Source organism: Cyanistes caeruleus, chromosome Z (assembly GCF_971803275.1).
Source record: "Cyanistes caeruleus chromosome Z, bCyaCae1.hap1.1, whole genome shotgun sequence".
NCBI classification, from domain to species: Eukaryota; Metazoa; Chordata; class Aves; order Passeriformes; family Paridae; genus Cyanistes; species Cyanistes caeruleus.
In genome coordinates this window covers 57,239,572-57,256,539 of record NC_141732.1, presented here as the reverse complement: position 1 = coordinate 57,256,539, position 16,968 = coordinate 57,239,572, and the positions used below count along the sequence as shown (strand labels likewise).

Genomic DNA, 16,968 nt, shown 5'->3' with positions numbered 1-16,968 from the left:
AGAAAGAGAGAGAGAGAAAGAGAGAAAGAGAGAAAGAGAGAAAGAGAGAAAGAGAGAAAGAGAGAAAGAGAGAAAGAGAGAAAGAGAGAAAGAGAGAAAGAGAGAAAGAGAGAAAGAGAGAAAGAGAGAAAGAGAAAGAGAGAAAGAGAGAGAGAAAGAGAGAAAGAGAGAAAGAGAGAGAGAAAGAGAGAAAGAGAGAAAGAGAGAAAGAGAGAAAGAGAGAAAGAAAAAGAGGAGAAGAAAAAAGAAAAAAGAAAAAAGAAAAAAGAGGAGAAGAAAAAAGAAAAAAGAAAAAAGAAAAAAGAAAAAAGAAAAAAGAAAAAAGAAAAAAGAAAAAAGAAAAAAAGAAAAAAGAAAAAAGAAAAAAGAAAAAAGAAAAAAGAAAAAAGAAAAAAGAAAAAAGAAAAAAGAAAAAAGAAAAAAGAAAAAAGAAAAAAGAAAAAAGAAAAAAGAAAAAAGAAAAAAGAAAAAAGAAAAAAGAAAAAAGAAAAAAGAAAAGAAAAATAGAAAAATAAATTAAAAAAAAGAGGTGTTAAAAGGAATTTGCTTGTTCTTGTAAACTCCTAAATGAACCTCTCACTCCCTCTCAGTCCCAATCCTTCCCATTCCTGTAAACAAGAGAAAAAGACTCAGATAAAATCAAAACATTCTACAAATGCCTTTTTATTGGTGATGAACCATAAACCTTTGTAGATTGGAGGAAATTTTTCAGTAGTCACCTGCTTATTCACATCTTGCATCACATGAAAGGCCACACAGCACACTCAGCATTAATTATTAATCTAATCATGTTATCAAAGTACCAGCTAAGCAGGATCTTCAGAGAAGATATAATTCCTCTGGTGACACCCAGCTCAGACAGCACAGAAACATAATAACCATGGAGCCCTGTGAACTCTGCCCTGAGACAGACACTTCTTTTGAAACACACTGATCTTGACATCAATGTAAATGAGAAGCATTGCATGCATGTTTTCTCTTTGAACTTGCTGGAAATTAATGCATTCCTGAAAATTCTGCACAGCAGTGTAGGTATCGATGCTTTTAGAATATAGGATATTGCTGTAAAGCAATGGCAGAGTTCAGCCCTTGGTTTTGAAATCTAAAGACAAGCCACAAGAAAGTAAAAGTGATGTACAGATCCAAGTCTTTCTGCACTAAGGCAGAATCCGAACAAAAAATGCATAAAGTATAATCTTTTGCAGACACAGAGGTTTTGACTTAATTTGCTGAAAGCAGAATAAGTACAAATAATAGTTTTGCTGACCCCAGTGAATGTTCAGTACATAAGAAGCCCTTTACAGATTTCAGAGGAGGTCTCAATTCAGCACCTGCAGTCTATTTGCCTCTTCCTTGGCATCTTGGGTTACTAAAGGTCAATCTTGTTAAATCTTTCAGTTACCCCTGCTTTCCTAGTCTTTTTTTCACACTGTAATGCAAAATTCAAACTTTAGTTAGACACTTTTACAAAGGTCTGAAAATGCTGATTAACATGGGATTTTTTATTTATTACACTCATTATTGCTATCATCATCACTATTTTTATCATCTCCATCATTATTGTAATAATTATAAGGTTCTTCACCCATAGGGTAGTTGGGCACTGGAACAGGCTCCCCCAGATATTGGTCAGAACACCAAGCCTGACAGAACTCAAGAAGTATTTGAATGACAGTCTTAGGCACATGGTGTGATTTTTAGGGATATCCTGTGCAGGGCCAGGAGTTGGACTGTGATGTTCCTTGTGGGTCCCTTCCAACTCAAGATACTCTATGACTTCATGATTTCCCAAGAAATAAACTTGCTGTTGACATTAAAAATACCATTGCAATCTCAGCCAGTAACCACCACAGCACACTAGTAACTCCCTGTGAGTTTCATGCACTGAAAACTTAAGCAGAAACCATTTTTCTTACTTATGTTGTTCTCCAACAATTAAGAAACAGAAGGTGTTACAAAAACAAGAAGTCTCCCTATACGCCTACCTTGTTCTCAACAGAGTAGGAGTAAATAAGATCACAAATAAATAACACTTCTAGGATTAATTTTGTTCCCTTCTATTGCTTCTCAATTAGAAAAACAGTATTTGCTACTAACCATCACGTGATACCACTTTGACCCTGAGGAAGTAGAGAAAATGTTGAAACTGGAATCAGAGCAGAGCTATATTTACTTAGGAAAGACAGATCAAGGTCTCTCTCTGCCAAGACAGAAAGCAACAGGAATATTTAAAATAATCTCCAGCTTTATTAAAAAAAAAAAAAAAGGCCAATACCATACAATACTTCACCTCTCATTTGCTGACTTTATATAAAGTGTAAGCTCTCCCCAGAATAGGCAGTAGACATCCCAGTACTAAGTATTACACTAATCACAAGGTTAGATCAGGGCTCTTGTGGGAAGGGAAAAAAATGGAAAAGTGACATGAACAAATTATTTGAAAGTGCTGTAAAAGCATACTATTAAAAATTAAAAAACTTGCAAACACACGTGTGTTTCAATGCCATCTGTATTTCAGAGAAAAAAAATGAAAAACAAACTGCAATTTTTTCCCCTCTGCCAATAGATTATGTTCAACATTAAGTGGAATTTTGATGGTTGTTTTTTAAAACAGTTGAAGATAGTATGCCTCAAAAGTTTCTGGGTGGATCAAGTCAACACTTCTCTATTCTGTAGATGTTAAACAGAAAAATGGGAAGCCCTAAAACCCAACTTCAGTCACGAATCCCATTGAACTCTGTTCCAGCAAGGAGACTGCCAGACCAAGGCCTGGCACTCCCCCAAACATGCTGCAAAGTAAATCCCACATGACCGGGTCTGTACATCAGGCAAATGCAGATGTACTTGAATAAAGCACACTGCGCTTTCCTTGGATCATGGCAAGGGAGGGGATGCAATCTGCCACTTGGAAACTGTCAGGAAAGAAATACATTCCAGCTTTTAACATCTACTGGTGCGACATAATTTCATTGCTTTGTTTCTTTAACAGAGAGAGAGAGAGTTTGGCACAATGTGTAAATAGAAATTTGATTTTTACCCATTTTAGAGCAGCCTGTTTGACAGCCAAGATTTAAAGACAGTCCTGCCACAGAATGTATTTTATGATGGTTTGAACCTTTCTCCAAGGCCACTGACAGGTTGCCCTATGGGCAAACGTGACTGGCATGCAACAGCATCCTCCATAACCCCACCCAGCCTCACACCCCAGAAGCAGCAGCAAGGATACATAACCTGCATGCAGTCACGCTCCACAAATTCCTCCCATCTTATGCCTCCTATCTGTGATACTTTTTGCACATTTCCAATGAGCCATTTCCCCATCTTTCCTTGCTCCCACAGTTTCTTCTATTCTGTCCACTGGCAAACAAAACACAAGTGACCTGGGCATAGCTACAACACAGCAGTGCAATTTTTGTGCAATGAGATATGCATGCCTGCAGGAATCACTGTGTTTTTAATTGACTTAGTGGACAAATTCTGCCTTAGGACCTCCAACAAGCAGGCTTAGAGAACAGAATGACAGGGGTAATGAAAAGCATTGAGTTTAAGTCATTTCCATTCATTACAAGAGTTTCTCTTACACTCTTACTGCAACTAATTTTATAATGCATCCATCTGCTTTGATGGCAAGCAAGTTTTAGAAATAGTTAACATGCTATTGTTGATAGAAGGGCTTGAGTTATCAGACAAGCTTTATGACTTCTCTTTTGGGGTGAATGCATCACCAACAGCCCATATGGGAGCAATAAAAGCCAGGAAGAGAATACAGGCTCACATGTTTGCTGCAAAGTGAATAGTGTACTCCTGCCTTGCAGGAATTATACATCTTCACAACTGCCAATCTGTGAACTCCTGTCCTGGGGCAGTCTATCTGTTTGTCCTCTGGATAGCTGGAAAATTATACATGCCATTAGCCATCATCCTACCAGAATAAATCTGTACTCAATGCCACAGTACAACTCATTTGTCAGTGCTTGTAAATTTAACTTAAATAATTTAAAAAAAAAACCAAACAAACAACCCTGTAAGATTCTCTCCCCTTTAAGCTATTAGATCTACACTTGCAGATCATGGAGGTATTTTCTTCCAAGGCAGAATCTGCCTAGCATTTATGCTAGGAAGCCAGCTGTATGAAGTACTTCCCAGCACTTCAAGTTCAAGAGCAGCTCCTTCCATTCACTTGAGAGGAATGGAACTTGCTTTCCCCAGACTGAAATTTGTCAGGCTCAAAACCAATTCACAACTCAGTCTCTGCTTCTGAAACCAGTTTTATGCCTTAGCTGTCAATAATGGTGCTAGTGTACAGTAGAAAAAGTGTAATACATTAAATGTTTGAGGCCATGTCTTGCTGCCCCTGCTGAAACAGACAACCAGTATCTCACCTCCTTATTTTGTGCGTAACACAAGGCTAATTCTGAACACATGCACCGGATTACAGCAATATTTGTGCTACCTTTTCTCTTTTCACAAAAGGGGTAACTCCACAGTTGGTCTTTTGCCTTTCATCTAATCATGAATTGATATCTGATAGCACCAACCACTTCGTATGAGACACCAACCAGTTAATATGATTTAAAACTATAAAACAAAAATCTTGTCAAGAATTTTTTTCCCTTGCATTTGAAAGAAAATATTCAACTGAATTACTTTAAGTTGTACTAATTGAAGAATGCATGCCAGTTCCACAACTCAGTTGAAAAACAGACACACCACTTAAATTTTCAAAGGGATGGTTTTGCTTAAAGAATCCTTCCCCCTTTTGGTGTTTAATCTGGGATTGAAGAGATTACCCTGAAACCTGTTTTCCTGTGCATTACAGAAAGTGCATAAGCAATTCAAAGTAACACGGGCAGCTGGGAAACAGAGACAATGAAGAACAGAGTCATTTTCACAGCTCTCCCTAATCTGAGTGAGGTGGAAAGCATCTGAGGGGTTTACATAGCCACACACAGGGGTCTGCAGATGCCTATATAACTCTAGCAAGAAAAATAGAAAAAGCAATTATGGGAAGCTGTCGCACTATCAGCCTCAAATGACAGTGGTTCCACAACATCAAGAAGTGCTCTGAGAAATGTCCAAGCTCTCACAAAGTCCATATAGGCTCTGGTCTCATCTGGGACACTACTATACCTCTTAGGAGAGCCTTGACTTTAAATACAGGTGAATACAAAGTCATCTTTATTAAAGCACATGAATTATTGAGACCAACAGCAATCAAAAGCACCATACAGTGCATACAAACTCACAACCCAATCAGCCCAGTTGCAAATCTTACCACATGTTGCTTTAAAAAGCAACTGCACCCCTAGCAGGGGACTGCCACTCATCTCATGGTAGGGAGCACTGGTTGAGCAAGAGCTCTATCTACTAGCACAGGATTCACATGGTCTGTGGTGAGCAACGTCCACAGACAAGGCGGATTCCAGCATTACTCCATTCTTAAAGATGAGATACAAACTGCCAGAGTGCTCCTTCTCTGAACAGTGAACTGTTGAGATATTTGCAACAGAAGTGATTTTCAAAGGAACCCAGACTACATCCCTCAGAAATCACCTTTTTCTATAAACTGCTCTCTTGCAGTACCTAAGAAGGCAAAAGCTGGGTGCAATGCCATACCTATACATTCAGTGAGCACGGATCCCTCCAGTCCCCAAGCTGTTTATCCCATCCAGAGCTGGAGGTACAGCAGCACATTTGTTCTTTTGCAAATCTAAACGTTCATTGGACTGATTTCAGCGCTTTCAGTCTCAAAGCAGTAGCTAAATCATAGAGATGTGGATTTCTAGTCTCCATAAAGTAATAGCAAAAGCCTCCTGCTAGAGCAGCATGTTTCTTGTGAACAGTCATTTCTTGTATCCAATAGAGTAAGATCCCATACACACCTGTGGGCACCTCACTAGCAGCAGGGGTCAGTACAAAGTAGTGTTGAAAAGGTTACCACATACAGCTGCTGCCCCATCTCTTCTCATCTATGAAGAACTATTCATAACTCCCCACAACACTTTCTGCCAGAGCCTGAATAAACACTTCTTCCAAAGATCAACAGCTCTCCAGGACACAGTAAATTGAGAAAGAAGGATCTCAACATGTGAAAAGTACACTTCTGCAAAGGGGCTGATAAGAAGAAAATTCCTTCAGTCCAGGTAATTTCCTCTTCTGGTCCAAAGCAAACAGGCAGATGATGACATAAAGCTTTTCGACACACATCCCTAGCTACACTAGGGATATACTCCAATGGGACGTGTGCCAGGGAGAAAGCACTGCTCTCTGGCCAGCTACTCCAGCAGCATGGCATGCAACCATCGCAGCCTGCAGTCCAGTGCAGGTGGCGTGGGCACAGCACACAAGCACTGCCACACATGCTGTCATTAGCGCACAGGAAAACAAAGGCCTTGGCTGCTCTCAGGTAAATAGGATACAGTGCAGAAGGACTTAGCAAAAGTCAAGAGCAACACTTAAGAAGCTCTTCAACACTAAACAAAAAATGTCCTTCCTTCCCATGGGTGCTATCACAGATCCTTCCCAACAGCAGCTTCATATGACTCTCTTAGGCAAGGTGCAAACCCCAAGTACCTCTGCTACCTTTAATTCCCACAGCTCTGTTCCTCACTACAGATCTCATCCCCAAGCTTTCTTTTAGCAGTTTTAGAGATAGTTTTGGCTTGGTGATGTACAAGCAGCCCTGTCAGTGTCCTTACTCCTTTGTGTGCTCCCCATGGCAATTTAACAACTCAACCACTACTGATACCTTGGTGAGGCCACCTCAGGTCATGCTTAATATTAGCTAGGAGCTAACCAGGGTGCAGAATGAAGCCATCACTTTGAATAGACAATTGTGTAGTCTTATAAGTGGAGTATTAAAGTCAAAGAAGCTTTCTAGTTGCACCAGAGATAGTCCAAGTTGTAGAAGGGAAAGTGAAGGAGAAATGAAAATGCTGTGTGCTCTCTGGGTGAAGCTGAGCCTACAAAACATCAATACATGGGCAGCAGAGCATGAACTAGCTACAGATTTGTCAGTCTTCCATTAAAAAAAACCAAACTATTAGTTCTTTTACAAGACAGTAGTGCCTAAAAGAAAGGTGGAAAACTTTGAGAAAGAGAACTTACTGGCTCTGAAGGGACTATACTGTTAGCTTCAGTGCGTGCTATGGGACAAGAGCCATATGGTTCAGTCTACAAAAACAAAGGTCACATCCATCATTACTCAGCATCATTATTCCACAACCATACACACTGAGCAATGACCCATTACATGTTACCTCAACATGCCAGTAAGCAGGTCAATGCATCCTGTACAGAAACTAGCACAAAAGGTTTCTCTCGCCTTTAGATCTCACCATCAAAACTTTTCATATGCAAATATCATTATCCAAGCAAATATTGAATTGATTGATATCACTGACATCACACTTGAATACAAAAATTCTGGCTTATCCATACAATTGTATAACTCTCCAAAACAAAACTCTCCACAACACTGTTCTACCAATATCTGGCAGTCTAGATAAGAATGCTGAGGACCAACATGTGAAATAGCAGGTGTACTTGTTGATCAGTACTTCTGCAAGGACCAAGATACTTCAGCAACAGGTATAACACAGCTATGTTTCTTCATAGAATTTCACCTCATGACACACCCTAATTTCAAACATTTGACATTTACAGAGGTGCTGCCAGCAACTAGTACTTTATTTGGCTTAAAGCAGGCAGACGTGGGGAGACAAAGAAAAGTTCATTTACATGACAGTAGACTACCAATTCCAAAAGAATTTTCTGACAAACCCATATGAAACATGTTACTAAGAAATATTTTAATATTTTCTGTCTAATATTAGGTAGTTTTACAGCTAGATTACAATATTTTACACTTACTAAGGGCACAGATATTTAAATATTTCCTGTAGTCTGAAAGTATTTAAGTAGCATTAATTCACTCATGACCTGCCAGGGCTGAACTGTTGCCATAATTCTCATGCCTGGAGAAACAGTAACATGAAACCTGGCAGACTTCACTTGTAGTACACCAAGCTTTTGCAGGATGCTGTTAACTTCCCCAGAAACAGTGATCCCCTTAGCTACCCTCCATGGTCCAACAGTGCTGGCAACTTGAGCTTTCTGTTGTGCTGAAAAACTTTTGGCTTTAACCAAAGCCAAGAAAGCACCTCAGCGCCTTTTAAGCTCATAAAATTGCATGTACATTTACATTCAGCAGTTCCTTACTGTCATATCATCGACTGATACTGCAACTAGCCATTGCACACCAATTAACAAAAACCAGCATTATGAAAGAGGCAGGTTTTGGAAACAAAACCAGATAATTTGTTTTTCTATTGAAAAGAAGTTGCAGAAGAATGAGAATTTACTTTTTCAACATTTAAAAAGAAAGGACTTCTCAAAAAGAAATTTCCTGGATAGTTTTCTTTTACTGGATCTTTATTGTCCTAATACTGAAGCTAAAGCTTCAGTGTTTTACACAACTTATTGCCTTTCTGAACAGCTGGGCAAGTAAAAAATGTTCTGGGCTGCTCTGGTTATGAAATTGCAGAATGTGCTTGATGAAACAAAGTGTATTCCATTCCATATGGAATAGTCCATTTCAAGGCTAGTAAAATGAGGAGTTCCATGGTTCAAATTCAATCATAAAAAGGTATTAATTTCTAGAAAGCCAAGAGAAACAGTATCTACTTAACTATGGATGATGGTAAGGCTAGCTAGCTACAACACATTTAGTGAAAATTTGATTTGCTTTATATGCCAAAGCTTCAATCACAGTTTAAGTCCTTCAAATCTGTATTATCTTTACAATAATTGTAATAAGTGCAGTAATTACACATCTGCAAAGAGACAAGCAACAGCAAAAGCCAAACCCAAGCCAGAATTTGATGTTATTTCCTTTGGCAAGGAGGATGCTGCGGTAAATATCACTTTCACCAGACTGGGGCTGGGAAAAATGTGGGCATGCACCTGCTAAAACTCACATAATTTTAGAAGACATGAGGGCTTGTGATTCAGCTGTTCATGCCCACCTTAGACTTGTCCTGTTTACTAGTATGATTTTCCAAATTATACTGGATATGTGCCAGGGTAACGTCTAGAAGGCTTCTATTAGTGGCATCCACAGCTGCATTTCTTGAAGTGTGAAAATCCCTACTCCTAATTGTATATTCTTGATATGTTTCTTCTCAAAAGTTCAAGGACATGGGATGTTATCGATTTTTTGCTTCTGTTTGGTTTCTTGTTCAGTATGCAAGAGGCTTTCCTTAAAGGCAAAAGTAATAAATCAAAATATATACCAGCAAGCAAAACATGTAATTTTAGGAAGAAAGGGGCTCAGCAATCTAACAGAAAAAAAAAAAAAAAAAAAGGCTTTTTCCTCAATATCAAATGTAATACCCTATCAAACTATACTGACCTCTGCAGATATTAAAGCCTCCTCATTGTGTTTCAAAACCAATTTCCTATGTTGTATAGGTGTAACAGATACTGTGCCTAGCTCAGAAGGCATTTGCAGAAGCATCAGCTACCAGTGACAGGACTCTTTTTTCATGTTGAACTTGCCAAGTTTTTATTAAAGCTGGGCTACAGGAATTAAGTATGCAAACAGTGATCTGAAAAGCAGCTGAAAGCACACATTCTTCACCTGTTTAATTAATTCTGGAATTTCAAAATGCAGAGCTGCTATAAAATAATGTTTATGTTACAAATACAGTGAGAAAGAAAATATGCCTCCTGACATAGTGCTGTCCCAGTCATGTTCTGCCTGAACTTTTGTTATTTATTGTTTATTTCAGTATTTATTATTCTCCAATATGGACCAAAGCGCATCGTATTTGCACACAGCTGATTATCTAAAATAGTATTTGCTGTCTTTTTTGACAGCTGCCAACTGGAAAAACTCACCTTACCCATTCAGTGTTGTCATGGATACAGTGTTACAAATATTAAAAAGTCCTCTCCAAGCCCTCAGGAGAAAGGTTAAATGTGTGATAAAGGCAGCTCCTGCTCCCCAGATTCACCCAGGAGGGTACTGCTGTGAGCAAGCAGGCAGCAGGCACAGCTCTGGGTGGTTTCACAACCACTTGCTGCACCTGGGGCTGAAGGCACCATCCTGCCTGCTCTGACTCAGACCCAGTGCTGCAAGCGTGCAGCAGGGGAAGAGGGCCTGCACATCCCATGGGTACTGCTCCAGAGCTGGGACCTCTCTGTCCAGCAGCAGCAAAAGTCATGGATCCTGGGAATGTTTCCTGTGAAAGTGCTCTCCCAACGCAGTTGAAGGGCGGGACCCACCACGTGCTGTGGAAGAAGCCTACACTCAAGTCTCCCCAGCTAGTCTCATCTGAATTATGACCCTGTTGCTCTCTCTGTTTCCAGAGTCCCCAGTTTTGTTCAGGCTCTGTAGTGACAGTGAAAATGCGACAATCATGCGGGCACAGACAAAGACTGCACATCAGCATGTTTCATCCCTAATCAAGCATGCAGAGTGAATAACCACCCAGTGAGGAGTGATGCAGAACTTTATGTTTCCCATTTCACCAGATTGGGGCTGGGAAAAATGTGGGCATGCACCTTTGACATCCGAGCCTGGGCCTGGCACTAGCTCAGCCTCCCTGGACAGCATTAGTCGCCTCCTGGGAAAGCAGGGCTAGGGGCTACACAGCAATGAGACACAGGCATTTCTACTTGTTTGTGCAAGATTTTTGGAGCTGTTTGCTGCTGGGTTTTTTTACAGTAGTAAGAGTGTCGTGGGGCAAAGTCTCACGGTACAACAAAATTACCTCAATGGTTCTCTGTGAAGGGAGAAGTTTCCCCTCACATTCTTTTTTTTTTCTCACAGCAGTTCCCTACCTAGAAGCACTCCCAGGGCCTTCACCACAGCCTGCCTGATCATCCCTTCCTTCCTAATGAGCAATGGGACCATTGCACAGAGGCAGAGGACACCCAGCAGAATCATACTACCACATCAGCTCCATCTGTGACAGCCCAATCCCTCGATAAGGGGTGTACAACGCTCCTTACACTAAGCTCACCCCCACCTTATGAAATAATAACCATTGAACAGTACTTGTATATTCTGATTTTCCAAACAGAGATCCAGAAAAGCTTCCAGGTAACTCACAACCCTGGAACACAATGGGATATGAAATCCCATTGTGGACTGCAGAGCTAAAAAGGAATGCTTCATCTAGAAAGCTGCTAATAGCAAGAATCTCCATGAAAATAAATGCAAGGAAGGGGAGGAGGTTACTCATAGCAGATGCTAATTTAAGCCATTAGCTGTAAAAATAACTTCACATTTTCTTGTGAAATATCAAGAGAGCTGCTTCAAATTAACTAGAGGACTTGAGTTCAAAGTGACAAGTAGCCTTGGGAAAGGGGAAGGTTGAAGAGAACCAGGAAGAAAAAGTAGGCAGAATAGCAGCAGAAGAGAAAAGGTTGAATTTGGAGACTAGATGCCATAAGGCAGCAGGTAGGTGAGTTGCAACATACCAAGGAGAAACCTTGCATGAGATCAAACCTTGACTCACTGAGGTTACCTGAGATGGTAGACTTGATCTAGCATCTACACAAGTGAAACCTGCTTCCTTCCCTCTCTCTAATGTGCAGCTGCACCCCATCCCCTTCCTCCTGCCTGCACAGCTTCTCCTCTGACCCCTTGATCAGACCAGTCAGCTCCCTAAACCACAGAAAACTAATTCAGCAAAAGAGCTAAGAATTCCTTGCCAACATAGCAAGCTGACTCATCTAACTGAGGGCAATCTCTTGCAACTGCACCATGGGGGCAGCAGGAGCATGCTGAGCAGCTCGCTCCTCCCTGGCAGCAGGAACACACTTGCCATCTTAGACATCTGAACAGGGAACCCCTGCAGGAGAAAGAGGAAGAAAGAGCAAAGCAGGCAATGTTTGCTACACCAAATGGAACAATGAAGTGAAAGTAAGAGTGGCTGATTTTTATAACAGTGCCCCTAGGACAAAACCTTCAGCAGTTATTGAGAGGGAAACTCTGTGGAATCAAGGCCCAGAACACAGTAGATTACTGACTGAAATACACTGGTTTACTCCATTGCAGAGATTCTATGCTTCATCTTCACACCAAGGTTTCACAGCTTGCACTACTAATCACAGTTCAAGTTTTCTTTTCTCAATAGAAATTCAGAGGAAAGTCATCCAAATACGGTTTATAACTAAAAACACCATCATCAATAAACACAGAGCAGAAGCAGGACACTGCCAGTGGTGCCAATAACAATAACAGCAGTATAATAAACATCTTTGAAAAAGTCTGATCAGACAGAATATAAAATATGCTTTGACATATGCAATAATTGCAGCACTTGAAGCTACTTTGAAAGCACAAGGATATTGTACCCTGTTTCCCTGCTCTCTAATTATGAAAATGTTGTTGAATATTTTTTTGAGAAGGAAGTGAGCATAGCACAGTACATTTGCACAAAGGTGATCAAAAGGTGATTTGTGCACTTTCAAATTAGTGTTTCATCACAGGCTGTTGCTTCAAGAGGTGAGTACTGCTGACCAGTAGCAACTGAAGCAAGAGCAGAGTCCATCTTATCTTATTGCTCTGCCTGCACTTACCATTGTAACACTGAGATGATATCAATCATTAAACCCATAAGAGCCCAGGTGATTTTCTGCCATCTTAGCAACCTGAGTCACTCCACAAGCAGTAGCGCCGAGAAGAGAGCACAGCCACAGAGCCAGGAGCAAAATACTTCCCTCAGTTAGTCACATAAGCCTGACTCAGATTCCCACAAAACTACAGCCTTGTGTTTTAGTATCCAGCTCCTACTTTCGGTGAAAATGGACACCACAGCCAGGTGGTGACTTGATTCAGAATGTTGCCTTGATTATTTCTAAATCTTTCTTTAAAAAGATCAAACTTTTCATATTGGGCATTAGTTTCTCATTCTGAGTGCTATGATACTCAGACATTCAGTTAATCCAAGTAGTTCAAGATGTTGAATCAAAAATTATGATGCTCAAGAACACAACAGGCCTGAACGTGTGCATTTAAAGGCCAGAAATAAGTGTGCTTTCATTTACTTACCTTTTTGCTTCTTCTAAGTGGCACAGATACTCATAAGCAATATTCTGACGCCTCCTCTCATCCATTTCCTCTGCGGAAAGCCTTTCATCATCCACAATAGCTGCAAACAGAAACCCATACGCCAAGTTATACATGAGTCGGGGTGATTTTTAGAGGAATTTTACTGAAATTACTGAAGAAGGGAAATTAAAATAGTTATCACTTCTCTTTAAAAGAAGCACTTTATAGTGTGCTGCACAAAGATGTCTAGGTCACCAAGAGCATTCTGTTCTCCCTACAGTGAAGTCCTCAAGTTCCACTTCTTTAAGACCAAGCATGTATTGCTCTGAGGCCATTGCCTGGTTTGGGGGCAGGATGGAGCACTCAGCCATGGGGGCCTGTGGCTGGGAGCCAGCAGAGCTTCAGCTTACACTTCCTCAGAGGAGTTTGAGGATGTTCATGAGGAAGCTCAAGGCAAGAAGCAGTTGGAACAGCCCCATGCTAAGCAGATCCTCAACAATAGAGACAAAGACAACACATTGGAGAGGTATATCAAGGACAACGCAGGAATTGGCTGCAACTTCAGGAACCCATGAGACTGCAACATGCTGAGCTGCCTCCCACTGATGGAGGTGATGAGGGTTGTAATCAAATGAACCATCTGTGGTTTCTCCTACTTACTGCTGCAACCTCATCACCTCCCATAAAAACATACTCCCAGACCATTAAGGATGTCTGTGCACATCTCCAGGTGGAAATGAGCCCAGTTATTTGCAGCTTCTAATCAGTGACTGGTCTTTCTCTGCTTGTACAGAGAGTGCCCTCTGTGAGCATCTCTCCAATTCTTCCAAATGTTTCTAGCAGTGTGTCTGAAGGAGCATACTGTAGTGCTGACTTCTAGACGAATTTCAGCCACAGCAGGTGAGAGTTTTGTAAACAGCCTTCAGTATAAGTCAGTTACCAAAATGACACCCTATCTGTACTAAGCTGAGTGTTGGACTAGATCAGCTTGAAAGCATCTTACGACCTTGATGATTCTGTGAAAAATGTGGTCCTACATTCTTTCATGTTTTCAGCCACATGCTCACATCACTTCTCATGCCATAGCTGGCAGCCCAGTGGCTGCATGAGTGAGCCAGAACAAGGGGCAGCTCTTGCTAAAGAGACCTCTTTCTGGGAGGATTGGCCCCCTGATCTGAGCCACTTGCAGGCACAGCGGTGCAGGCAGTAGGGAGAGGACGGAAATGCAGGGCTGGGCTAGCTGCTTTCTGTGGCAGCCCACAAGCTGGTTAGCTGAGAACATCATGACACACCCTCAGTAAAGAAAAGAAAGACCCTGCTCCTCCTGAAATGCACTGTGACGTGCTTTGTTAATTCCATTCCCACACAGACTTGTGCATGCCACGAGCAGGTTCTCAGCTTTTCCCTGACAATTGCTTTAAGTAGTGGATAAACACTTTCTGGTAATGGATACAGGCAACTCAAGTAAAAGGCACTTAAAAACAGCAGGACTCCAGGCTTTGCAAGTACTTGCACACCTTGAAAGCAGTCTTTTAAAAAAATTAAAGAATAAAAAAATAATAAAAAAAAAAAGGCCAGAGAAATGATCTCACATGCATTTACTGGGGACACAAAAGAAATTACCCACATTTTGGACTGATGCTGCCATACATTTGTTAAGGCCTTGTATAGCTGCTTCAAGCTTTGTAGTTTAAGTTTTAATGACCACATGGGAGTTGATATCTCTAATCTTCCTTTGCTTTTAAGATTGCTCTTCCTAATTACCCAGATGTTTCATACACCGATCAAACAAATACATGTCTTGCTCAGAGTTTCTTTTAAGTCTGATAGCTCCAATATACATGACTCACTCTAAAATGAGCCCTCAGATACTATAATCAGGATATCACTTGCCATGAACCAAAACATTCGTTTGGAGGCAAACATGGGGTGCAGATGGTAAAACACTGTGCCTGGCAAACTGGCCATGGAGGCTGCTCTGGTACTGCTCTTGCCCTCACCACCATCAGCACAACCAGACAGGCTGCTCTCAACTCCATGACATAGCATCTCTACTGCAGAGGGCTCCTGACTCCCCAGAGCAAGGGAAAAGTATTGATGAGCCACCACACTGAAGTTGAAAATACATCATTTTATTGTTTGCAACACCAAGATCAAGGGTCTCTTTTCAAAGCTCTCCCAGATGTGAGTGCTGTCAGAAGAGCCAGCTGATTGTCCTAGTTGGCTGATGGTCCCGTCAGCTAGGATGGGACAGCAAACACCAGGCCAAACCTTCATCCCCCATGACAATTCCCATTGTCCAATGAACCAACAAGGTTCCTTGTACCTTGTTAAATGCTTGTTTACTCCTGCCCTCCAAAGACAGCTGAACATAGCCATAAGCAACTCAGAAAAAAGGCAGCTTGTCTGACGACAGGTGAAGGAAAACCACATGACCCATTTGCTAAGTATCTACAAATAAACCTGAATAACACTAATGCTTTACGATCTAGTCCTAGATGTGCACATTCATGGGTCCCTTCCATCCCCAACAAAGACATCACAGATCAAGCAGCCCTGGTCAACCTCAAATCCCCCATTAAAATTATTTGCAAAGATTGATTCAGAGAGTGGATGAAGACACCAACAGATATTGTGGAATTGTAATAGTTGTTCTGCTTAGCAAACACTACAACAATGAAAGGAAAGGGCAAGATTCAAAAATAAGTAACTTGTAGACACCAAGAAGTAGAAAACCCAGTTCCTTTCTAGAGTAAGAATCAGCAGCTCACAAGTTGGAAATCAGGCTTCTTTCCTGTCAGGTCCAAAGCAGCTTAAATTTCTGGGTTGAATATCTGAGCACTAAAAATACAGAGCACAGGGAGCGCCAGCACCTACAGTGCTAATCCTGGGAGGAGTCCCTTACAACACCAGCTTCCAATAAGTCTGATTACACACTTACCCTCCAGCAGACACTGGCTTCAAAGCAACTGTGCTATCACATCAAGAGTGGTTGCAGACGCAGCTTTAGAAACAGAAATGACAACCTGCAGGATAAAGGTGGCCTCAGGACTGAGCTGCAGAGGCAATTACTTTGAAGACTTGGGTTCTTAAAGTCTAGTCTATAATAAGAGATTTTTGCAAGGGCGTCAGTCTTTGACTAGAACCCTGTGTACATCTTTCTTCAAACATTCTGAGAGCATCCATCAAGCCAGCCACACCAAATTCAACACAAAAACAAGTTTGGTTTGGAGACAAAAAGCTCAGTCTTTCTGCTTAACAGAGCAAGTATTAGTCAGAAGACTAGGAAGATTGATGAAAGAATAAACATATTTCTGCTATATCAGTAACTTTTTGATAATGCTCAGCTCACAAAGAAAGAGTTCTGCAATAAAGGGTGTACTGTGGCAGAGTAATCAGGGCTGGGCTTCCCCTGGGGACCTCTACCAAGCAAGATCCTGACACAAAGTGTTCCAGCTGAGAAGATCCAAGTGTCATAGAACAAGGCACACTCTACATGAAAGCTACACAGAGGGGGAAAAAGGCATCTAAACAACACCTTACAATTAAATTAATTAATTATGTAACTTAATTTCAAATTGAGAGGAAAAATCTAAAATAGTCCCTTGAAGAGGGAATGTTAAGAGTGCATCCAGACAACCAACAAGACAACTGTTAGCCAAGAGTCAGTGACAAAATGTGCTAAGAAGCCAAGTTCACTCATAGACACTTCCACATGAAAAAAGCACTAAATCTTTCATAAATTCCATGTATCAAACACAAGGAACAGTGAGCAGTACTAAAGCTTTAATTGCCACACATGAGAGATTTATTCTGGTACTCAGTTATGGTGCACCATCTTTCTAATTCTTCCCACAATTGATTCAACAGATGTAACAAAATGTTTACTAGCAGCTTCCTTCATA

The 16,968-nt window shown here is 41.0% G+C and overlaps 1 protein-coding gene across 8 annotated transcripts in view; it reads right to left on the bottom strand.

Moving 5' to 3' along the window:
• The window catches only part of IQGAP2 (IQ motif containing GTPase activating protein 2), a 124,970-nt gene that overhangs the window by 89,932 nt on the left and 18,070 nt on the right, over positions 1–16,968 (bottom strand). For all 8 annotated transcript variants that reach the window (XM_086869188.1, XM_086869186.1, XM_086869190.1 and 5 more), the window contains exon 2: positions 13,064–13,163. In XM_086869188.1, coding sequence (XP_086725314.1) covers positions 13,064–13,163 — 100 coding nt within the window. The remainder of the gene's footprint in view (positions 1–13,063; positions 13,164–16,968) is intronic.